Consider the following 24614-nt stretch of genomic DNA (forward strand, 5'->3'; position numbering starts at 1 on the left):
GTAACTTTCATCTATAAAACGTAACAAGATGGATTAATTAAAAGTTTCATGGGTTTGTTCAGTTAGGGTGTTGCTGTAAAGGCATGTCACACAAAGTAACATAAAAAATGACAACCTCTGCAATAATTTCACTTCCAGAAAAGACAACTCATGAAGATTATCTATTTTCGATTTTGGTTCTCAAGAATGAAAAATTAAAAAGCTATTCTTAAAATAACCAATGAAAAAGATAGAGATTCGAATAAGGTTTGTATGAACATGTAGCAGCAAAACATTGAACCATGAGAATCATAGCAACTCAGCAATCACATTTTAGTCTTTACTTTCAATCACAATCAGCAAAATAACAAACATATAAAGTAATAAAAACAACATTACGAGTTTACACGTCTAATAATCAACTAAGAAACCATTTATAATGTTTTCCTCTGTTCTTTGCAATCAAATATACAGCTATCAAAAACAAAAACCGAAAAGATAAATCATTACCAGAGGCGACGAAAAGCAAACCATCTTAATTATTCAGGAAAAGATTAGGATATAACTCATTGAGTTACAGTAGTATTAGGTTACCCATCTGACTAAATGCATCTATTTTAAATTCAGACAGCCATGTACTGCAGCCTCTCTTTGTCAAGTATTTTCATGATAAGGACGAGACCCTGAAGATTCCCCCTTACCCTACGAATAAAAGGAAATGTAAGGATATCTTTAAAGAAACATAAGTATATACACAAAGATCTCTTTAAGTTTGTTTGTACATATATGTGACTCAGCTAAATAAATGTGGGGCATGTTAAAAAATAATATCAAAAGAATCAGAACATGTCCATAAAAATACAAGACTACAATAAAACAATTTTAAAGCATTAGCTGCGGAGGCATGTAATGGAAACCCTTGCTTGTTAGCAAGTTGAAAAGGCTTCAAGTGAAAAAAGATAAATATAAAATTTATGTCTATTCTTGGAGGTCAAATGTAAACAGTGAGAATTGTAATCTAAACATCTAAAGATCTTAGGAATACATGATGTTCATGAAGAATAATATAAAGTTTATTGGAGGAAATACAAACTATGAAGCGAACCCCTGTGCGCTTGCTGTATATTAATCATAAATAAGGGCTGAGGAAGGTTGGGTTCCAAAAACTGTGATGAAATTTTGGATTTTCTAACAAAGAAGTTCCACAAATTCATGAAAAATCCAAACAGAGGAAATCATCTTTTAGAAAAGATTACAGATATGAAGAAAGTTTAAACCCCTATAAAAGCTGAACTGGCCAGTGAAGAAAGGAGGTTGTTTGGAGATAATGATGGGATGGTAATTGATATTGATGGCCCTGCACTTCTATGCCTAAACCAACTCGGCATCTCCTCCGCCTCATACAATATGCTGAATATTCCAAGTTCATAAAACATCTTCTGCCAAATACAAACCATCATAATAATTACATTATATGCATTCAGATAAAGATAAACACAGACAATTAAGTTATAACTAGACAAAACCTGGATTTCAGATTCTGAAGAATTAGTTCCCACACGCCTTTCGTTGAGGAAGTCTAAATTAGTCCAGCCCAAGTTACGTAACACCTTTTCTTCAACACTCCTCATTTCTTGGATTTTGATCACACCTTCAATTCCGTAATCGTTCAACCCAAGTGAAGAATATGCCCAGTCTAAGAACCCTATTGATATCTTGAGTGGGGACATTTCCGGAACAAATACAACTTTGTTTGTACGATGCACATAAGCAATATTAAATAACAACTCTTTTAGTGTACGTGGAGGATACTCGACTAACTTCAAATTTTTACACTTCTTCATACTTAGTATCTCAAGTCTAGGAAGGGTTCTCACACAACTAGGCATGGAATTGAAAGGATTGCCATCTAAATATAATTCCTTTAACATGGATAGACAACTGAAGTCCATGGGAAAGGATTCATTGGACAACTTGTTCTCTGTAAGTGACAACGTTACTAAAGACCTTGGTAAAGACATTGCAGAGGACTTCAAATCACGTGGTATATCACCCACAAAGGCTCTGTTTATGCCAATGTTGGTAACCGTGCACATTTCCAGTGAATCCATATCCATATTCTTGATTCCAGATTCACCAAGATTACAACCATTTAGCAACATTGTTTTAACCTTCTCTAACATGCCTATATTTCTTGGAAGTTTTTCAAGTTTCATGCAATCGCTCAGATCGATGAGGATAAGCTCAACACATTGCCCAATTGATTCACAAACATCAACCAAACCAATGCAATTTCTAAGTATTAACCTCTCAAGTGCAGGGAGTTGGTCAAAGTCACCAACACTATGAAGTTGTTCGCAGAAACTTAAATTAAGAATCTTCAGTGAAGCAAACAACCTTTTCTCTTTAAAGCACGAGCCATCCAACTACAAAATGGAAATAAGTTAGTAATAGTATCGTATTGAATTTCATCAACTCACATGCATGACTAATAAATGAAGATAACTTTACCTTTTGCCTTTTCTCAAGTCGTTGTGGATTGCTATAACAACCGGAAAACGATTCAATATTGCTATATGACATGTCAAGGGCAACCAGATTCTGCATAGGTAAGTCTAAAGGTGTAGACTTTAAACGAAACCCATTCATACACAACCATTTTATTTCTTCTGGAAAGTTCTCATAAGACCCATTCATGTACACATAATTGAGTTGTAGTAGCATCAAATTATCCATGTTACTTAATGCATCTGTTTTCAGCTCATACGATGCTCCCAACTTCTCTTTCTCAAGCATGCGCATGTCAAGGGCAAGGCCTAGAAGATTTCCCTTACCCTAATAAGAAACAGAATGCAAATAAACAAATTAGGCAATACAAAATATTTTGGACATGCACACTACTAAAAGCATACATGGCCTCGTACCTTTTTTTGTTTCAACACTCTGAATGACTCCTTATGACACCATAATCGACTTCGCTTCCATGGCTTATTAGGTGATTCTTGATGTACTTCGAATCTGCCCATCTCTTGAACCAACTGATGCATCTTCAATTCATTATTCCGTCCAATACTAAGAAGACATTTATCAATGAGATTCGTAATTCCGGATCTTGTGTTTATATCACATGCCTCCAATATTGTTTCGCTAAGATCTTTATCTATTCCAACAAAAAAACAAGCAATATGCTTAAACAAGTCCTTATTGTTTTTGGATGGCAAAGAGTTGAAGCTCATTCTCAAGACATTATTTATACGATCATTTGTTTCTTTCTTTAGCCCTTTCATGCACCCTTCCCAATACGCCACACCTCGATTATGAAGAACCTTGCCCAAAACTTCAAGAGCCAATGGATGTCCTTGACAATACTCCAAAAGCTTATCTGACACCTCTTCATAACCTTCCTTGGGATGGTTGCACATGAATGCATGGGAACACAAAAGTTGTCGTGATTCAGTCTCATCTAAGCCTTCAAGGAAGTGTTCTACATGCTTGGGTTTAATGTTTGTTTTAAATAGTGCACAACTCTCTGTTAAGCATTTGTCCTTTGTTGTTATTATAACTTTGCTTCCGGGATGAAAACCTTTGCTTCCAAGTAATGCATCCAACTGATCAATACTAATGATATCATCAAGAACAAGGAACAACCTTTTACGAGCTACTACGTTCTCTATCATTGATGTGTATTTTGAAACATCGTAAACTTGAATTGAACTTGTTTTTGAAATGTCACCGCACAGTTGTTTTTGTATATCAAGTAGCCCATTATACTTTCCATCACATCTCCTAGTGATATCTTCAATATAGCTGCTTTTGTTGAATTCATGACAATATAGCCCATAGACATGTTTGGCTAAAGATGTCTTCCCGATCCCGCCTAGACCCGAAATGGTGAGTATGTCTACCGTATGTGAGGATCCATCTTTCAACCATGAAGTGATGAAGTTAATGGAATAGTCCATCCCAATAAATAGAGGTTGAGCACTTTTTAAGGGTACATGTAATCTACGGTAGATGTCCTTCACAATTTCTTCAATAAACTCTGTCTCAAACCTGAAACTTGATTTAATAAGAATTACAAAACACAATCCAAAAAACTAACAAACCAGATTTGTTGATTTTATTTTTATAAAGATCCAAATCAAAATTATATCACAAGTGTTAGTGTTAGATATTTGTAGAATAGGGTTTGTTTTCTTTTAGGTTACTTTATTTCTATTTTCCTATTTTAGGTAGTAGTTGGTTTATAAATGAAGGTTTAACCTCTTTATTAATGACAAGATAATATTCCAAAAACCTGATTCGTTCACAACAACTATTAGTTTTAAACTTTTAAGTAAGTTCTTCACGTCAAACTATATTGTCTTTTCGTTCGAACCATATGCATATCTAATGTGTAAGGTCATAAATATTTATGTATAATAAGACCAAAACTACCAGTGTAATACAAGTTTTCACTAATGGGCCTTGTAACTTCACTAAATTTTCTACAAGACCGTCAAACTTGTACTTAACTATCAATGTGATAAGTTTGAAAAAAAAAAAGCCAGTAGGTTATCCTTTACTACTTACAAAATAAGTTATTTATCATAAAAGACGACCCATTTAAATATACAGGTCACAGGTTGGCGGGTTTGGAACATAAACCCATATATGACCCACCAACCCATTTATTTATACGGGTTCACATGTTGGCGGGTTCGTGGGTCAGATTTGGGTTTGTGGGTCCAAATTTTAGATATTTAAGTCTTAAACATCCAAATGAAAATTAAAAACATTCATAGAAACATGTTATAGACTTATCCTTATAGGTTACAACTTATGACCTTAGACCATCCACCACGAGTAATAATGTCAAAACAATTAAATGGTCTATGAATAAATGGTATATATTATATAATACTTATTAAATATTAATACTTGATACATAAATACATTTAAAAGTATAATTATTTTTTTTATTAAGAATATAAACGGGTTGGCGGGTCAACCCGTTTATTTTTTGAGAAACCCATATATGACCCGTTTAATAAATGGGTTGGCGGGTTGACGGGTTAGCGGGTTGGTGGGTTGAAAAACTCAACCCAAACCCATTTATTTCGTGTCGTGTCGCGGGTTGTGTCGCGTGTCGTGTCGAGAATTGCCAGCCCTAGCTGTAAAGGCATATCCCACAAAGTAACATAAAAAATGACAACCTTTGCAATAATTTTACTTCCAGAAAAGACAACTCATGAAGATTATCTATATCTTTGTTGATTTTGGTTCTCAAGAATGAACAATTAAAAAGCTATTCTTAAAATAACCAATGAAAAAGATAGAGATTCCAATAAGGTCTGTATGAACAAGTAGCAGCAAAACATTGAACCATGAGAATCATAGCAACTCAGCAATCACATTTTAGTCTTTTCTTTCAATCACAATCAACAAAATAACTAACATATAAAGTAATAAAAACAACATTACGACTTTACACGTGTATTAATCAACTGAAAAACCATTTATATAGTTTTCCTCTGTTTTCGGCAATCAAATATACAGCTATCAAAAACAATAACCAAAAAGATAAATCGTTACCAGAGGTGACAAAAACTAAACCATCTTAATTATTCTGGAAAAGATTAGGATATAACTCATTGAGTTACCGTAGTATTAGGTTACCCATCTGCAGCCTCTCTTTCTCAAGTATTTTCATGTTAAGGACGAGAACCTGAAGATTCCCCCTTATCCTACGAATAAAAGGAAACGTAAGAATATCTTTAAAGAAACATAAGTACATAGAGATCTGATACAAAATGCTATGAAAACAGATAGATGGCAATACAATACACCAAGATCTCTTTGAGTTTGTTTGTACGTATCTGTGACTCAGCTAAATAAATGTGGGGTATGTTAAAGAATAATATCAAAAGGATCAGAACATGTCCATAAAAATACAAGACTACAATAAAACAATTTTAAAGCATCAGTTGTGGAGGCATGTAACAGAAACGCTTGCTTGTTAGCAAGTTGAAATGGCTTCAAGTGAAAAAAGATAAATATTAAATTTATGTCTATTCTTGGAGGTCAAATGTAAACAGTGAGAATTGTAATCTATACAGCTAAAGATCTTAGGAATAAATACATGATGTTCATGGAGAAGTAGCATAACACTAAAAACTTATTGGTTAAAGTCCAATACATGATTAAGGGAATTTAATGACCTCTGGTAGTCAAATAATACTTCAAAGGTTATATAAACTTTATTGGAGGAAATACAAACTATGAACCGAACCCTTGTGCATTTGCTGTATATTAACCAAAAATAAGGGCTGAGGAAAGTTGGGTTCCAAAAAATGTGATGAAATTTTGGATTTTCTTACAAAGAAGTTAACATGTATTTGACAATAATTGCTTAAGATATCATGTATTTGACATAAAAATAAACATAAATAAATAAAACCAAAAGACCTTGATAACAAGTAAAAACCCTGAATTTAGAGCCCTAAATGGATGAAATAGGGATCCATAATTCCTGACTCTAAGATTAAATAGGTAGAGAAAAATAGACAGATTCCCATCATATCAGCCCAACCACATTTTGATATTGCCATTTCCAAGCATTGATTGCAAGATTATGACTCCTTTTATCTTGTTACATCCTAAACAAATCAAAGATATAGTATATAACATACTTGGATATGTATGCCCTTTATTCATGTAATGAGAGAAAGGTTTGGGTGTCAAAAAGCATACCTCACATGCACGACCAAGTATGTCAGGCTTCCTTGGGGATAAAGCTCTGAACCAATATTCTTCCTTTTGATCTGAATACAGATAAAAAGTTATATGTTAATTATTATTCACAAACATCAACTTGGACAAAGTAGTTTGTATTGGTTCCTGATATATTTATGTGATCCAACATATCAAGACTTAATTAGATAACATAGACCCATTCAGACAGATCACTACTTGGGTTGATTCATTTAAAATCACATCTACCTTGACAGTCAGGGTCGTGTGCAACGAATTTACGTTATATTTTACAAGAAGAAAAAATTTGTCGTGGAAATTTGATTTGTTATATTTTACAAGAACAAACTCTTATAATAGAGGTCAATAAAATGAATGATAAATGGGTGGGTGGATTACATTTATTTATCAACTAAAAATAAATGGGTCATTATCCATCTTTCTAAAGAAGTTGGATCATGGGTCATCTACCTTGATAGTCGAGGCCGTCTGGAACAAATTTACAATGATATGAAGACACTGTAACATCATAAGGAAAAAACTGTGATCTGTTTAAGAGGTATTCTCCAGTTGTTGTTTGAAAAGGAGAGAGATCTCCACCAATTATGTGATTCCATGACTTGTAATAACCCAACACATCTTCTTCTTCATCCTTCTTCTCTCCATCTTCATACACAAGACTCACCCCACACTCCTTTACAAGTTCATTATATGCTTCTGTAAGAGGTTCAGGCAACTGCGGTGTAACAGTGATAGTAATGTGGTCACCGGCCTCCATCTCATTCTTCCGAAACATCCAATGACTTAATATCACCCAAAAATCCAGAATTTCATTAAATCTGTCAAGGTAGCGTTCATATATCCACGTACGGTTTTTTGTAATATTAGTAATTGTCATAATTGGCATCCAAGGCAAAAGGTCATCATCTGATAAATACAACTCCACATCAATAAGGTTTAATGTGTGCAGAGAGCAGATGTTGAGCCCTGTAAGGATGTTGTTTGGAGATGATGATGGGATGGTAAATGATATTACTGGCCCTACGCTTCTATGCCTAAACCAACTCGGCATCTCCTCCGCCTCATACATTGTGCTGAATATTCCAAATTCATAATACATCATCTGCCAAATACAAACCACCATAATAATTACATTATATGTCTTCACATAAATAAAGACAGTTAAGTTAACTAGACAAAACCTGGATTTCAGATTCTGAAGGATTAGTTCCCACGTGCCTTTCGTTGAGGAAGTCTAAATTAGTCCAGCCCAAGCTACGTAACACCTTTTCATCAACACTCATCATTTCTTGGATTTTGATCATACCTTCAACTTCGAAATCGTTCAACTCAAGTGAAGAATATTTCCACTCTAACCAGTCCATTGATAACTGGAGTGGGGACATTTCTGGAACAAATACAACTTTGTTTGTATGATAATGATCAATAGCATTAAGAAACAACTTTTTTAGTGTACTTGGAGGATACTCGACTGACTTCAAATTTTTACACTTATTCATCCAAAGTATCTCAAGTCTAGGAAGGGTTCTCACACAACTAGGCATGGAATTGAAAGGATTGCCATCTAAATCTAATTCCTTTAACATGGATAGGCAACTAAAGTCCATGGGAAAGGATTCATTTGACAACTTGTTCTTTTTAAGTGATAATTTTACTAAAGACCTCGGTAAAGACATTGCAAAGGACTTCAAATCACGTGGTATACAACCCATAAAGGCTCTGTTTATGCCAATGTTGGTAACCGTGCACATTTCCAGTGAATCCATATCCAGATTCTTGATTCCAGATTCACCAAGATCACAACCATCTAGCAACATTGTTTTAACCTTCTTTAACATGCCTATATTTCTTGGAAGTTTTTCAAGCTTCTTGCAGTAACTCAGATCGATGAGGATAAGCTCAACACATTGCCCAATTGATTCACAAACATCAACCAAACCAATGCAATTTCTAAGTATTAACCTCTCAAGTGCAGAGAGTTGGTCAAAGTCACCAACACTATGAAGTTGTTCGCAGAAACTTAAATTAAGAATCTTCAGTGAAGCAAACAACCTTTTCTCTTTAAAGCACGAGCCATCTAACTACAAAATGGAAATAAGTTAGTATCGTATTGAATTTCATCAACTCACATGCATGAATAATAAATGAAGATAACTTTACCCTTTGCCTCTTCTCAAGTCGTTGTGGATTACTATAACAACCGACAAATGATTCAATATTGCTATATGACATGTCAAGAGCAACAAGATTCTCTATAGGTAAGTTTAAAGGTATAGACTTTGAATAAAACCCATGCATACATAACCATCTTATTTCTTCTGGAAAGTTCTTATAAGACCCATGCATGTGCACATAATTAAGTTGTAGTATCATAAGATTATCCATGTTACTCAAGGCATCTGTCTTCAGCTCAAATGATCCTCTCAACTTCTCTTTCTCAAGCATGTACATGTCAAGGGAAAGGCCTAGAAGATTTCCCTTACCCTAAAAAGAAACAGAATGCAAACAAACAAATTAGGCAATGCAAATGTTTTCATGGACATGCACACTACTAAAAGCATACATGGCCTCGTACCTTTTTTTGTTTCAACACTCTGAATGACTCCTTATGACACCATAATCGACTTCGCTTCCATGGCTTATCAGGTGATTCTTGATGTACTTCGAATCTGCCCATCTCTTGAACCAACTGATGCATCTTCAATTCATTATTCCGTCCAATACTAAGAAGACATTTATCAATGAGATTCGTAATTCCGGATCTTGTGTTTATATCACATGCCTCCAATATTGTTTCGCTAAGATCTTTATCTATTCCAACAAAAAAACAAGCAATATGCTTAAACAAGTCCTTATCGTTTTTGGATGGCAAAGAGTTGAAGCTCATTCTCAAGACATTATTTATACGATCATTTGTTTCTTTCTTTAGCCCTTTCATGCACCCTTCCCAATACGCCACACCTCGATTATGAAGAACCTTGCCCAAAACTTCAAGAGCCAATGGATGTCCTTGACAATACTCCAAAAGCTTAGCTGACACCTCTTCATAACCTTCCTTGGGATGGTTGCACATGAATGCATGGGAACACAAAAGTTGTCGTGATTCAGTCTCATCTAAGCCTTCAAGGAAGTGTTCTACATGCTTGGGTTTAATGTTTGTTTTAAATAGTGCACAACTCTCTGTTAAGCATTTGTCCTTTGTTGTTATTATAACTTTGCTTCCGGGATGAAAACCTTTGCTTCCAAGTAATGCATCCAACTGATCAATACTATTGATATCATCAAGAACAAGGAACAACCTTTTACGAGCTACTACGTTCTCTATCATTGATGTGTATTTTGAAACATCATAAACTTGAATTGAACTTGTTTTTGAAATGTCACCGCACAGTTGTTTTTGTATATCAAGTAGCCCATTATACTTTCCATCACATCTCCTAGTGATATCTTCAATATAGCTGCTTTTGTTGAATTCATGACAATATAGCCCATAGACATGTTTGGCTAAAGATGTCTTCCCGATCCCGCCTAGACCCGAAATGGTGAGTATGTCTACCGTATGTGAGGATCCATCTTTCAACCATGAAGTGATGAAGTTAATGGAATAGTCCATCCCAATAAATAGAGGTTGAGCACTTTTTAAGGGTACATGTAATCTACGGTAGATGTCCTTCACAATTTCTTCAATAAACTCTGTCTCAAACCTGAAACTTGATTTAATAAGAATTACAAAACACAATCCAAAAAACTAACAAACCAGATTTGTTGATTTTATTTTTATAAAGATCCAAATCAAAATTATATCACAAGTGTTAGTGTTAGATATTTGTAGAATAGGGTTTGTTTTCTTTTAGGTTACTTTATTTCTATTTTCCTATTTTAGGTAGTAGTCGGTTTATAAATGAAGGTTTAACCTCTTTATTAATGACAAGATAACATTCCAAAAACCTGATTCGTTCACAACAACTATTAGTTTTAAACTTTTAATTAAGTTCTTCACGTCAAACTATATTGTCTTTTCGTTCTAACCATACACATATCTAATGTGTAAGGTCATAAATATTTATGTATAATAAGACCAAAACTACAAATGTAATACAAGTTTTCACTAATGGGCCTTGTAACTTCACTAAATTTTCTACAAGACCGTCAAACTTTTACTTAACTATCAATGTGATAAGTTTGAAAAAAAAAGCCAGTAGGTTATCCTTTACTACTTACAACAAAGTTATTTATCATAAAAGACGCTATTAATTCACTTAATTCCCTAAATTCCCTTGATAGTGAACTTTATGGTATAACTAATAGTAGATGTATATGTAGGAATTAATTCACTTAATTCCCTTGATAGTGAACTTTATGCAAGAATCAATTCACTTGATTCTATTAGAATGTTACCAACAAAGCTGGAAATTAAATCAGAGTTTAAACAGGAACATAAAAAAGAGAATCAATTCACGAAACAGGGAAGAAGTATTTTCTGGGAAAATTGCTTGTTCTCCAAGCTTAATTGACAAACAGGAATACAAAACTTGATCAAAATAAACCTAAAACAATACCCTTATTTATACTAAAACCAATAGCATCCTAAACTAACACAAAATACTTTAAAAATAAAGAATTCCCAAAATACCCCTGGGACCAAAACTGTCCCAGTTTCTGGTTTATCCCAACAGTATAGCAACCTATTCAAAATGTGGTTGTTAATAAAAGGGTTAATTAGTTATTTATGCAACAACATTTCGTCTTTTGCCCGGTTTATGCAACAATGTTATATTTATACAAAATATACAACCACATTTTAAATAAGGAACACATAATGCTTACCGAAATGCATAGGGTGAAAATGATATTGACATTTTTCATATGGGTGAATATGTGGTTACCTTCCATTGATGTCATTTCCTTTTAAATTAGCAACTTCGATAAGTGCTTTATTCCATCTCTCTATCTTTTGACCCCATTGATTTCTTTTATTCTCCTCTGTCTCTTCATCCATTTTAAGTTTATGCTTAGCCATTGCATCTCCAAAGCTACTCTGTTGCTTCCTAACATGGGTGGGCTCCACATGATAAAATATGGGGATGACAATGTGGTTGGATGTCATACACTGCTCAAGGATCAACACCAGTTCATCCAGACACCATGTTGAAGAAGCGTAGTTCTTAGACAGCACAATAATAGAAGCCCGAGATGCCTTAATAGCACTCTCTAATTCAGGTTTTAGATCTTCCCCTGTTTCAATCTCTTCATCATCCAAGAAGGTATTGAGATTGGCATCCATAAGAGCCTCATACAGATAATTAGTAAAACTAAGACGGGTGTCAACACCTCTAAAACTTAAAAATACATCATATCTATGATCCTGAGTTGATGAATTATGACCATGAGTTGATGAAGAAGATGAAGATCCTTCTGGAAGTTCAAAAAGAAGAACCATTATGAGTTATGTGTTGATGACTCTTAACCCTTCTCACTATTTTGAGTATTTATTTGAACTTAAGGGTGTATCCAAGTAAGCTTTGAAACTTCTCCACAGGTTATGGATAATGTAAGTTGGCTTCAACAACTTTTCTCACTTTTGCTTCAATGTCAGGATCCAGTATATAATGCTGCTACAAAAATTCAAATTGTTAGTATTAACAATATGCAACGTAAATCTAGTCAAACAATTTAAACCTCAATAATAATATTGAAAATACCTTTGAATTCCTCAAAACTAAATCTTTTATGTAATTAAAATACAATACATATGCATCTCCAAACATTGCCATGTGTAATATGCCTAGAAAATGTTTAAATCTCATTATATGAACTCTACTTGTGTTAAAATGGCAATATTTACCCCCTAACTTTGAGTTTAGAGTTGATATTGGAGCTATATATTGCATAATATGTATATGTGTGTTTAAACACTTGATTTACTTTTCGTGCTCAAAGGTGATTCATAATTGGTGATAGCCTTAGTTGTTTTGTGTGCAAAGGAATTATGTGAATCAAGCAAAGAGAGACTGCTTTTATTTCAAACAGAAAAAGGTATATAAAGAGTAACAATTACATTGCCATGGGAATTAGTTAGAAAACAGTTACTCCACTAATTGAACTGGTTATAGCCTATTGTTCCAGCTAATTAAGTTCAGGTGCAAAAAAATATCGAAGCAATTTATTCATTTAACCTATAAAGTCCATATTTTGATTTTAAAAACCCACAAATCAACACCAAATACCATTCTGGATACAACTACAAGATCCACTATTGCCTCCCATGAAAGGAATTGCATAAGATATAGGCATTTTCAGGCGTTCGCTAGATATCAACAATGAGTAATTTGAAGATCCAAAAAAAAAAAAAAAGCTTCTTGACATAGAGATCCTCAAAATTCCTTGAAAATATAAAGGACTTGAGAAAGCAATTTTGGAGGGTTGAAAAATTTCCCAATTGCACGAATTTCTGTTCATGATTCTGGAGTAGTGGACTTTACTCTAAAAGGAGTGTCTACTATAATATTAAATAAAAGTAACTGAAATAGAAAAAAATCCAATCACATGTTCGCGAAATAAACAATTGATTATGACGTTGACTTACGATTAATAAGAAAACTTGTCAAACAATATCTGAAACTAACTTGTAAGAATGTGGGTTCATAGTTAACCTGCGAGATCTGAAGCAGGGATGAAAGAGGATGAACCAACAGTGACGAGGCTGAGAAAGATGACTGAAAACGGTAAGTCGGCAGGTAAACGGCGAGTCAAGGAGGAAGGGAGACGGCCATAGAGGAGAGTCAACGAGGATGATGGGTTTTTCTTTTGCCTTACAATGCCTTACTATCGACGAGAAGTTCAGGGGTGTTGCTTTTCTTTTTATTCTTTTTAAGTATTATTAATATTTATAAGGACAAGGTAAATTCCAAGAAAGTGCAGATACTTATTATGCAAATTCCACGATATTTACAAGACTCTAGCGTGTAGTGGGTGTTTTGTGGTCCGTATTTCGACATGGCCTCTATTCCTTCCGTGTTTTTATTTTATTTTATTTTAGAGTAAATTACACGAATGGTCCCTATAGTTTATAGTAATTTATGTGTTTGGTCCTTAACTTATTTTTTTTAACTCGGAAGGTTACTACTATTTGTTTTTGTTACGCGCTGGGTCCTTAGTGTTTGTTTTTGTTATGTGTTTGGTCTATGTCTTATCTAAAAAGACTATTATTTAAATAGAAAAAAATGATGGGGTAGGTAAGGTAATGTGAGGGATGAGGTTGGAGTGTGTTTATTTAAATAAATTTAAAAAAATCAAGGGAAAAATAGTACTTTTAGGTAAGACAGGGACCAAGCGTGTAATAAAAACAAACAGTAAGGACCTTCCGAGTTAAAAAAGAAGTTAGGGACCAAACACGCAAATCACTGTAAACCATAGGGACCATTCGTATAATTTAGTCTTTATTTTATTTTTCAGAAGAAGACATGTTTATGCTGTTGTGTTTGCTGTTTAATTGGAAGAGGATATCTTTGGGCTGGGTTTTGCTTGAGAAAAATATATATTAGGCTGAAATTAATAACACTTATCATTATAATATATGTTTGACATTTCTTTTACAATTCACTGGAATATAATCATATATACATATAAAGAGGTCAATACCTAAATATATTATTATTATATCTTAGATGGAATTTTGAGTAAGAGTAAGCATGTATATATTTTTTAATATGGATTGAAAGCTTTTATGTTATCCGGATGTCGACCATAACAATTGTTTCCATCAAAGCGTCAACCGTTGCAACTACAGTTTCAATTCCAAACCCTTTAATTTTTCTAATGTAATTTTAGTTTCATGTTAATGTTTTTTAGGTTTTCTAAAATGTAAATTTCAATCTTTATGTTTGATGAAATTTATATTTTATTTTAATCAATACTAATGGTTTTTGTTAAATGTTTAAATTATTTTTTATTTAAAAAAAAAAAAAACAAAGTTCATAGGCAAAAAAAAAAAAAAAAAAAGACAAAATTGCAAAAATAGTCCATGTGGTATGCATTTTTTTTGGAGTTTTAGTCTAAACCACGACTTTTTTTTATTGGTCGTCATTTTAAGCTAGTTTCATTGTACATTTGGTCCCTCAGTAAACTGAAATGACTATAATACCCTTGGGGTATTTATTTTCTATTTTCTTTCATTTTTTTAAATCAAATAATTATTTATATTATTTAATTAAAAAATAAGAGGGTCTCTCTCTCTCTCTCTCTCTCTCTCTCTCTCTCTCTCTCTCTCTCTCTCTCTCTCTCTCTCTCTCTCTCTCTCTCTCTCTCTCCAAATTAATCACAACCCGTTTTGTTCTCTTGGATCACACTTTACATACCCAAAAATCATCCCATGATGGATGATTACACTTGAGAAATGATGGAGCTAAAGACCCTCGTCGCAAGAACCCTGGAAAAGAAAGGGGTTCTCGCCAAGATTCGAGTAAAACCCACAAACAGCCGTCTCCAGCAGGCCATCCTCGTCGATTTCAACACATACATACACTGATTCAGTGATTTAGGGCAAAAACAAATTATATATGAACAGAAGGGGAGAAGATAAACCTTTGGATGGACAGGGGGTGATGGGTATACAAAATCAAAAGCAAAACGTGCAATTTATCATTTTGAAATCAATCCACAAAAGAATCTTGGAATTGTCGGCCCCCTTTATCTCCTTCATCTCACCCTCTCCCTCACAATTCACCATCGTAACCCACATCCTCCGGTAAACCAACCTCACCACTTACCTCCTTCGTTAAATCAACGCCACCACCCAATTCGACTTGTTACAAAGGAATAACAAAAGTGAGGTAACCTCTACAAACATTCAATTATGGGGTTTATTGAAGAGATTTAGGGCTTGATTTAATATTTTTAGTTGGTTTCTAAATACAGGTTAACAACATCTGGTTTCTTCACTGGAATCAATGGGTTAATGTTCCATTGATCTGGGCTTTATTGATTGTGTGATTAATGAACAATTTTGGCTTCTTGAATAGTTTTTTGGTTTGTTTCACCAGAGGAATCATCGATTTGGGTTTCCTAAAGAGCTTGTGTGTTTCATCAGAGGCAAACCAAATCCTTGAACGTAAGGAGTATCAACAATTTAGTTAGAGAAGTGAATATCTGATAATTTCATCAGAGAAATTGCTTTGGTTTCCAATATGCAAAAAGGACACATTTTATCAGTAAATGAATTATTTATTTTCTTTTTCATTGAAATTAAATAGAAAAACATTTAAAAAAATATCATAAGGGCATTACAGTCATTTCAGTTTACCAAGGGACCAAAACCGCGGCGAAACTACCTCAAAAGAACCACGAATCCAAAAAAGTCGTGGTTTTGACTAAAACCCCAAAAAAAATGCATACCACAGTGACTATTTTTGCGATTTTGTCTAAAAAAAATCACCACACCTCATTCATAGACAATATTGGCAAGAAAGATAAATGCTTATGTGGGACAAAAACATCACCATACTCATTAGCCTAATTATAGGTAACTAGGGTGATGTTACATTCTTTTTGCGGAATCGTAATCTCTAAATTTTCTATTAGGCACGTACATTTTTTGTAATTTTTTTTAACATATGAACTGTTTCAATAAAAAATGCACAGTGACCTTTTCTGTAAATTATAGAGACAATTTTTGTAATTTATTTTCTACACGGAGACCAAACCTATCAATATATGAAAGTCTTAAACACATGGATCTTTTCTGTAAATTACATGGACAGTTTTTGTAACATATTTTCTACACACACAAAACATGCCAATGGGTGATAAAAATGATTCTTATGGATCCGAAGTTATGGAGTTTATACTTTGCAAGAACTCTCTACGGTCCTAGTCAATATTGGTCGGCCAATTAGCCACCGAAGAGCAAGGAAGTTTCGTGGATTTATGTCAAAAATTTGGTAATAGCTTTATTTTGCAAAGAAGAATTCAATAACAATAGCATGTTATATTTTCATGCAGACAACGAGAAGGAGATTCTAATAATGCTTACTTTAAAAGGTTCAATGAAATCAACAAGAAGATGCCTACCAGTGATGATCCCATGATTATAGAAGCCTCGCCTATGGGTTATTAAGAGACTTGTTCCGAAAGTTAGCAGGGAAGAGAATTCATTAATGTCGATGAAATGATAAGAAAAGTTAATAGATTCTTGAGACAAGGAGTGGAAAAGTGTCGAGAAAGATAGAATGGAACGAAAAGCCACGGTCATTGGGGGAAGAAAAGAAGAACGATCATGGTAGCCTAACATGGCACCAGCATGAGATAACCCTCGTTTTAATCAAAACTAGAAATCTTCATACATGGGCAGGGGAAGACAACATGATAGGTTTCAACCTTACTGCCAAGAAGCATATGAGGCAAACTCACCAAGAACCCTGATTAAAGAAAATAATAGTGATAGGAGTAGGAAATACCCAGAGATCCTAACCAATATTGTGATTTCCATAAAAAGTTAAGGGCATGCAACAGCAAATTACGAGATCCTTAAAAGAGAGAAGGAAAAAAGTCTATTACCAAAGCAAGGGGTTGTGCAAGTCCCGAAGAAGGAAGAAACAGTGATGTATGACACGAAAGTTATGACAATTCAAGGGAACATGATTTAAGGCCCATTAAAAAGAGTATGTGGGTTAGCATATAGTTTACTCATCATGATATGGTATGTTTCGACCATCAAGGTACCGATTATATTAGGTGGGGGGGGGGGGGTGTTAGAAAAAATTATGATTAATAGGATATACGTCGGTAATGGAAGGTCAATTGACATCATTTACGAGCATTACCTACCCTCAACACAACTCCCTCAAGCCTTAGAGGTTTTGTCCAATACACAAGTGTTTATTTGGAAAAATAGTGACAATTATTTCTTCTTAATAGATGCCATAAACTAAATAAGATTTAATATATGATTTTTTTTTTTAAATAACTGAATAGTTAAAGAAAAAAAACTCAACATAATTTTTTTTAAATAGTGACCGTGTTATTTGGATTTTTGAACGATTTTTCTTTTATTTTTCTTCAATATTAAAGTCAAGACATTTTCTTTAGACAAAGTTGCAAAAATGGTCCCTGTGGTATGCAAAATTTTGGGGTTTTAGTCCAAACCACGAGTTTTTTGGATCCATGGTCCTTTTGGAGTGGTTTCTACATGGTTTGGTCCCTGGACTCAACTCCCATTAAGTTTGATCTGTTAAGCCCCCTCACGTGCCTCACCCGTGAGGGTAATTTCGTCATTTCATATGTTAGGGACCATTTTTGCATGAACGTTTTTTGGATTAATTCCTTTTTCCCCTCATTTACTTTCCCCAACACTCGTCAACTCCCCAACTCCCTCCTTCTTGCTTCTACTCCATTGAACCTGCAAAAAACCCTCGTTGCTTATCCAAACAAGATAATCGACACTACACATACAAGGGCATACGTTTAATACGAAATGGTGTTCGTAATGTGGCATATCAGACCAAAAGACAAAGTTGTTGATGTATCAACTGAATATGGTAAGTTCCTCTGTTTTCTTTAACTTTTATACTTTGCATTTTTCTTATTGATTTAGAACAAAAAATGCAAAATTTTGACTTTGTTAATATGTACAATTTTGATTTTTAGCTGGTGCACCCACATAATTTAGTATTAAGCTTCATCACGGTGGGAAATTTACTAAGTTACCTGATATAAAGTACATTGGAGGTGAAGTGTGTTATGTTGATTATGTGGACATTGATGAGTTTTCTGTGCATGAACTTGATGCCATAATGCTTGACCTAGGTTACCCTGACCCACGGAATTCTGAATTCACTGATGAATCCCCAGTTATATACTACCATTTTAGGATACCCAATGGTGACTTTCAATTTGGTCTTAGAGATTTAGGGAACGATCAGGATGTGATCAACCTTTCTAAATACATTACATAGAACAAGCTGATTGAGGTGTACACAGAGCATGGAAAGACAAATTTACTGACTTACTTCATGTCACCAAATACAAAGGGTAAAGTTGTCATTGAGGAATTACCAGAAAATGATGATCAAGGGGCTGAAGTTGAGGGTCAAGTACATGAAGATTCTCCATTGAAAAATGTGAACCATGGTGATGGTGAGCCTATTGGTGAGTTCATGTCTCTGATTCTTTTTGGGAGTACGAATGATAGTTTCTCACCAGAGTATAGAAGGGGTAGGGTTGGGAATTCCAATATAGGTGAAAGTTCTTGTAGCAAGAGGCTTAATTTAGACTATATTGATGAGGGTGTTCACATTTCAAAGGAAAAGAATGATGATCAGGATGGTTCAACAGATGTTCAGGAGGCAGAAACTTGTGTTCATATTGATGAGATGGATGGTGTTAGGGAGGCTGCAACTGTTGTTCAAGAGGCATCAACTATTAATGAAGGATGCTGCAACACCCCCTGTTAATAATGTTGATGAACAAATGAATGAGTTATTTGATAACCTTATAGAAAATTTGATTGGGAGTGATGATGATAATGCAGAGTATGAAGGGGATGGAGAATCTGCAGAGGGTAATCAAGAGTATGAAGAGGATGATGAATCTCAAGAAAGTGATCCAAATTTTGAAGAGTATGATGAATATGAAAATAGTGATCCAGGGTATGATGAAGATGAGAGACAAATAGAAGATGAAGATCATGTGGATGACATAATGGATGTTGACAACAATATACAAGATGTGGATGTGGACATGGGAGACTTCACTCTTAATGTTGAAAGTGATGTGGAAGGTTCTTGTATAAATGTTGTTCATGGGCATGAACCTGAAGACATGGAAGTGATCAAAAATGAGGAATTTGAATCTTTGGATGAAGAATCTGACCAAGACAGAGAGAGAAGAGCTCTTATCAAGAATTTGAGAAAAGAAAAAAGGTGCAGTCTTGGGGCAGTACATAAACAATCATTTTCAGTCAGAGATAATGTCACACCCCGAAAACCAAGGCGGAAACATTTCTGGGGCGGACTCCACGTTGAGTATCAAATCTAATGTACATAGTAATCAAAGTAAACAACCATTACATTACATATTCGAATTTACATTTGTTCAAAAGTAAAGATGTACAAGTGTGATACATATGTGTGTGTGTGTGTATATATATATATATATATATATATATATATATATATATATATATATATATATATATATATATATATATGAACAAAAACAAGACGTGTCTTCGACGCACTCCGTCTTCGCCAAAAGGATCATCGGGTACCTGTCTAATGCGGACCTGAGAATACAAGCACTTTGAAAATCAGCATAAAGCTGGTGAGTTCATAAGTGGTTTTGTTTTCTAAAATTATACGAGTTTCCTTTTGGTTTCTGAAAATGTTACGACCCAAGAAAATCCCATATTTTCTTATATGTAAAGTTTGGTTGTCTGTTATGTTACACAGTTCTGGTTATGTTCAACTGTTATCCCAGGAAAATCCCATATTTTCCTAATGTGAAAGATGTCTACTGAAAACCTGGTTATCCTTGTAAAGTGTATGTTAGTTCACCAATCCAAAATGTAATGTAAAAGATGTACACTGAAAATGTATTAGTTTTAACATGTATATAAAACTAATAACTACAAAGTAAACTAGTTACTGAAATCCATTATTACTAAAAAGTAAATCTCTGTTATCCAAATTGCGAGCTCCATAACCATACGATAGACTATTTATGGCAATAAGTAGTCCATTTCACTTTATGACTTTCGTCACCCTTGAACCTTTCGGTTCGGCTGTAGCTAGCAGCCAGGTGCGGGGTAGTCAGCCTCGTATAGATCTATACACTCAAGTCACGCTCCCTATCTAAGAGATTCTGGTTACGGGGGCGGTCCTCCACTCGCGTATCTCTGTGGAGTGTTTCCGAGGACGTGTCTCCAATCTATAGGAATAACAAATTTACTAGTAATAATACAGAAAGATCAAATGACTATCCTCCATTCACGTATCTTTGTGGAGTGTTACCGAGGACAAAACAATGTTCTAAGTTTCAGGTTCAAAGTTCAATGTTATGCTTTAGCTGTTATGATGTGAGAAAACCATTTGTGAAAGTATAAAATACAACAATTTATAATGTTTTTCACAAATAATATGATAGCGTGTTCTGCGAGTTCAAACTGTTATCTATTACGATTGTCAGTGTTAAAAGCATATGTAATATGAAACACAACACATATAAAACAAGTTTTGAGTACAAGTATTCCTTGTACTTTGCTTGTATTCCCCCTGAAAACAGTGAAAACATTGAAAATGGGTAGGGGTGTGAACTCACCGGACGAGAAAACGTGTCGGTTTGGATGCTATGTGTCGGTTCGGGGCTTGATAACGCGCGAGGTTCCTATGTAATATGAAATGGTTTACAAATGTATCTAATTAGACTTTAAATCACTAATTAGATATGATTATACACTCCAATACGAGAAAACACTTCAATCAAGTGTTTGGAGTGACCCGGGTGACATCTACGGACGTATAGGGCTTTGGAAAATGATTTTGCTCTTCAAGAGTAAACTCCTTAGGGAGTTTACGCCCCTAAGACCATGACCACATGAGTTCACGGCCGTGAACTCATGAATGTGGGGTATTATGGTGCTAAATGGTCAAATAACACTTGGGAAGGATTGCTACGATTTAATCTAAGGCATAGGAATGAGTTTTACCACCAAAGGGACCATCAAAGGGATTTTACGGCCCTAAACTAGGAGTTTATGGCCGTAAGCTCCTATATACCCATTCCTTTCATAATTTGGTGGCCCTAGATCAATAACATGTGATTCAAACCAATTTTACAAGCCTTAGAATGAATTTAGGGCATCATTTGGCTAGTGTTTATGAGTTTATGGCCCAGGAACCCATTCTAGGGGGGTTTATGGCCACGAACTCTCCAAGGGGTGTTTTTCATCAAGTTTAAGGCCCCTAAATTGATTGTGGTTGATTCTAGAATTTAATCAAAGGCTATTGGTGTGTTTAAGTGACTTTTAAACACTCAAATATGAGTTTACTCTCCATGAAGATGAGTTTACGGCCCAAGCATGTTCTTGGGCAGTAAACTCATGTTTACTCCCCAAAAATTGGATTCAAGGTGTTCTAAGTCCAGTCCATTAAGCCATTTAGCCATATCTAAGCTCCAAAGGTCGATTGGAAGGGTTTAAAGGCTCAAAAACCCATTATATGTGTGTTTACGGCCCAAGCATGTTCCATGGCCGTAAACACATGAAAATGGTCCTAAATCATAGTTTGAACTGGGATTTGAAGGTCTAAGATGCTATATTAAGAGTTAGGGAAGTTACCTTGGTGATTTGGAGCTTAAATTTGATGTTTTTGGACCTTAAATTTGGTTTGAGGAGAGAGGTTAGAGAGAGAGAGAGTAGTGAGAGAGAGAGAGAGAGTAAAAGCTTCAAATGGAAGCTTAAACCACTTTAAATATGTTCCAAGTTTGGGACACGGTGGAATTTTACCCGATACCGACGTTATACGATGCTTTTGGTCGCACCTGATTAAGTTACCGTAACCCGATATGGTCGATTCTAAAATGTTTCCGATTACTAATATGGAGTGTTAATATGAGTTCTAAACATGTTTAGACATCCATTAAGTCATAATAGAAATCCCACAATTATGACTAAATTTAACGACGTAACGGAAACAAAATTGAAATCGACGAATATATTAACGAAAAGGGTTACAATTAATGAAACGAACTTCGGGTTGTCACATTATCCCCCCGTTAGAGGGAATTTCGTCCCGAAATTCAAATTTAAGATACAAATCATGGATCTAGGAAGAGATGCGGATACTTCTGTTTCATCGAGTCTTCATGCTCCCAAGTGAATTTCGGTCCCCGCTTGGCATTCCAGCGAACCTTCACTATCGGGATGTGACTTTGTTTTGTGCGTTTGATCTCTCGATCCATGATTTCGATTGGTTCCTCCACGAAGTTCAAGTTTTCGTTTATTTCGATCTCGTCTAGAGGAATCACGAGGGTTTCATCGGTTAAACACTTCTTAAGATTAGAGACGTGGAAAACAGGATGGATGTTACTAAGCTCGTGAGGTAATTGAAGTTTATAGGCTACCGGACCGATCCTGGCGAGGATCTCGAAGGGTCCAATGTACCTCGGATTAAGTTTCCCACGCTTTCCAAAGCGTACCATGCCTTTCCAGGGCGAGACCTTCAACAGGACACAGTCTCCAACCTAGAACTCCAGAGGTTTCCGTCGGTTATCAGCGTAACTCTTTTGGCGATCTCATGAAGCTTTCAATCGTTCCCGGATTTGGATGATCTTTTCGGTGGTTTCACGGATGATTTCAAGACCAGTGAGAGCACTGTCGGAAATTTGACTCTTGGCTAACTGCGTGTCCCCTACCTCGGCCCAGCACAGAGGGGATCTGCACTTGCGACCGTAGAGGGCTTTAAACGGAGCAGCCTTGATGCTGGTGTGGTAACTGTTGTTGTACGAGAACTCGATCAAAGGCAAATGTGTGTCCCAAGACTTTCTGAAATCGATGACACATGCCCTAAGCATGTCTTCCAGGGTTTGGATAGTTCTCTCACTCTGTCAGTCAGTCTGAGGATGATAAGCCGTGCTCATGTCTAGTTTAGTTCCAAGGGACTTCTGAAGAGACTGCCAAAATCTAGAGGTAAACCTTCTATCTCGATCAGAGATAATGGACGTAGGCACACCGTGCAGTCGAACTACCTCCTAGATATAGATCCGCACGAGTCCTTCCATTTTGAATGACTCTTTGATCGGGATGAAGTGAGCGGATTTGGTCAAATGACTGACAATTACCCAAATGGTATCGTACCCACTCGGATACTTGGGTAACTTGGTGATGAAATCCATGGTAATCATCTCCCATTTCCACTCGGGTATCTCGGGCTGCTGGAGCAGACCCGAGGGTTTCTGGTACTCGACTTTCACCTTGGCGCAAGTCAGACACTTGCCCACAAACGTAGCGATCTCGGCTTTCATGTTTGGCCACCAGTATTGTTTCTTGAGATCTAGGTACATCTTGTCCGAACCTAGGTGAATAGAGTATCTGGTCTTGTGTTCTTCCTCCATGACAATCTCCCTGAATCCTCCGGACTTTGGAATCCATATTCGGTCCATGAAACAGTAGACTCCGTCACCTCTGATCTCAAGTTTCTTATCCATTCCCCTCAAGGCTTCGCTTGATTTGTTCTCGGGTTTAAGGGCTTCTAATTGGGCGTCTCGGATTTGCATGGATAAGTGGGAATGGATAGTCATCGTCAGTATCCTCACTTTACGGCTTGAACTTTCTTTTCGGTTAAGGGCATCTGCTACCACATTGACCTTGCCAAGATGGTAGCGAATCTCGCACTCATAGTCGTTGAGCAGCTCTACCCATCGTCGTTGCCTCATGGTTAAGTCTTTCTGATTGAGGATGTACTGCAGGCTCTTATGGTCAATAAAGATCGTACACTTGGTTCCGTAGAGATAATGTCTCCAAATTTTCAGCGCAAAGACTACGGCTCCTAACTCCAAGTCGTGCGTGGTATAGTTGATCTCGTGTGCCTTCAGCTGTCTTGAGGCATAAGCAATTACTTTTCCTCTTTGCATAAGCACACAGCCTAAGCCCTGATTAGACGCATCACAATAGACAACGAAGTCTTCTGTCCCTTTGGGTAGAGACAGAACAAGCGCGCTGCACAAGGCTTGCTTTAATGTCTGAAACGTTGTTTCTTGCTTTTCACTCCAACAAAAGGGTACACCTTTTTTGTGTTAGAGTGGTTAGGGGTTTGGCGATTTTGGAAAAATTCTGGATGAATCTCCGATAATAGCCGGCGAGACCCAATAATTGACGGATTTCTGTGGGT

At 35.6% G+C, this 24614-nt stretch overlaps 2 protein-coding genes across 11 annotated transcripts; both read right to left on the reverse strand.

Moving 5' to 3' along the window:
* Nucleotides 1-303: 303 nt before the first annotated feature.
* LOC111893557 (disease resistance protein RPV1-like) lies at nt 304-4372 on the reverse strand. Its single transcript, XM_042902474.2, has 4 exons — nt 2904-4372; nt 2491-2814; nt 1506-2405; nt 304-1418 (listed from the first exon to the last, which is right to left on the reverse strand). The coding sequence occupies exons 1-4, from the start codon at nt 3939-3941 to the stop codon at nt 1251-1253; spliced, it is 2430 nt and encodes an 809-aa protein (XP_042758408.2). The 5' UTR covers nt 3942-4372; the 3' UTR covers nt 304-1250.
* A 983-nt stretch (nt 4373-5355) lies between these two features.
* Nucleotides 5356-13603, reverse strand: LOC111893553 (disease resistance protein RPV1). Of its 10 annotated transcripts, XR_008223949.1 has the most exons (10): nt 13386-13603; nt 11619-12344; nt 9308-10436; nt 8893-9216; nt 7914-8813; nt 7183-7834; nt 6712-6782; nt 6427-6617; nt 5622-5705; nt 5356-5517 (listed from the first exon to the last, which is right to left on the reverse strand). XR_008223949.1 is itself a non-coding variant. In XM_023889639.3 (8 exons), the coding sequence occupies exons 2-8, from the start codon at nt 12170-12172 to the stop codon at nt 5673-5675; spliced, it is 3663 nt and encodes a 1220-aa protein (XP_023745407.1). In that variant the 5' UTR covers nt 12173-12344; nt 13386-13603; the 3' UTR covers nt 5356-5672. The 10 variants fall into 10 exon arrangements, 7 of the variants coding, with proteins under 7 accessions (XP_023745407.1, XP_052619903.1, XP_042758396.1 ...); XR_006192245.2 differs by lacking the exon at nt 6427-6617; XR_008223948.1 differs by having other exon boundaries at nt 5356-5705.
* Between the last annotated feature and the right edge of the window lie 11011 nt (nt 13604-24614).

Source organism: Lactuca sativa, chromosome 1, assembly GCF_002870075.4.
Source record: "Lactuca sativa cultivar Salinas chromosome 1, Lsat_Salinas_v11, whole genome shotgun sequence".
NCBI lineage: Eukaryota > Viridiplantae > Streptophyta > Magnoliopsida > Asterales > Asteraceae > Lactuca > Lactuca sativa.

Excerpts from the sequence above, each read along its gene's own strand:
- LOC111893553 (XM_023889639.3), bottom strand. The coding sequence starts at position 12,172 with ATGGTTCTTCTTTTTGAACTTCCAGAAGGATCTTCATCTTCTTCATCA. Across the intron at positions 9,217-9,307 it reads GAGTGTTGAAACAAAAAAAG|GGTAAGGGAAATCTTCTAGG; the intron begins GTACGAGGCCAT and ends GTTTCTTTTTAG. Across the intron at positions 8,814-8,892 it reads GACTTGAGAAGAGGCAAAGG|TTAGATGGCTCGTGCTTTAA; the intron begins GTAAAGTTATCT and ends TCCATTTTGTAG.
- LOC111893557 (XM_042902474.2), bottom strand. The coding sequence starts at position 3,941 with ATGGACTATTCCATTAACTTCATCACTTCATGGTTGAAAGATGGATCC. Across the intron at positions 2,815-2,903 it reads GAGTGTTGAAACAAAAAAAG|GGTAAGGGAAATCTTCTAGG; the intron begins GTACGAGGCCAT and ends GTTTCTTATTAG. Across the intron at positions 2,406-2,490 it reads GACTTGAGAAAAGGCAAAAG|TTGGATGGCTCGTGCTTTAA; the intron begins GTAAAGTTATCT and ends TCCATTTTGTAG.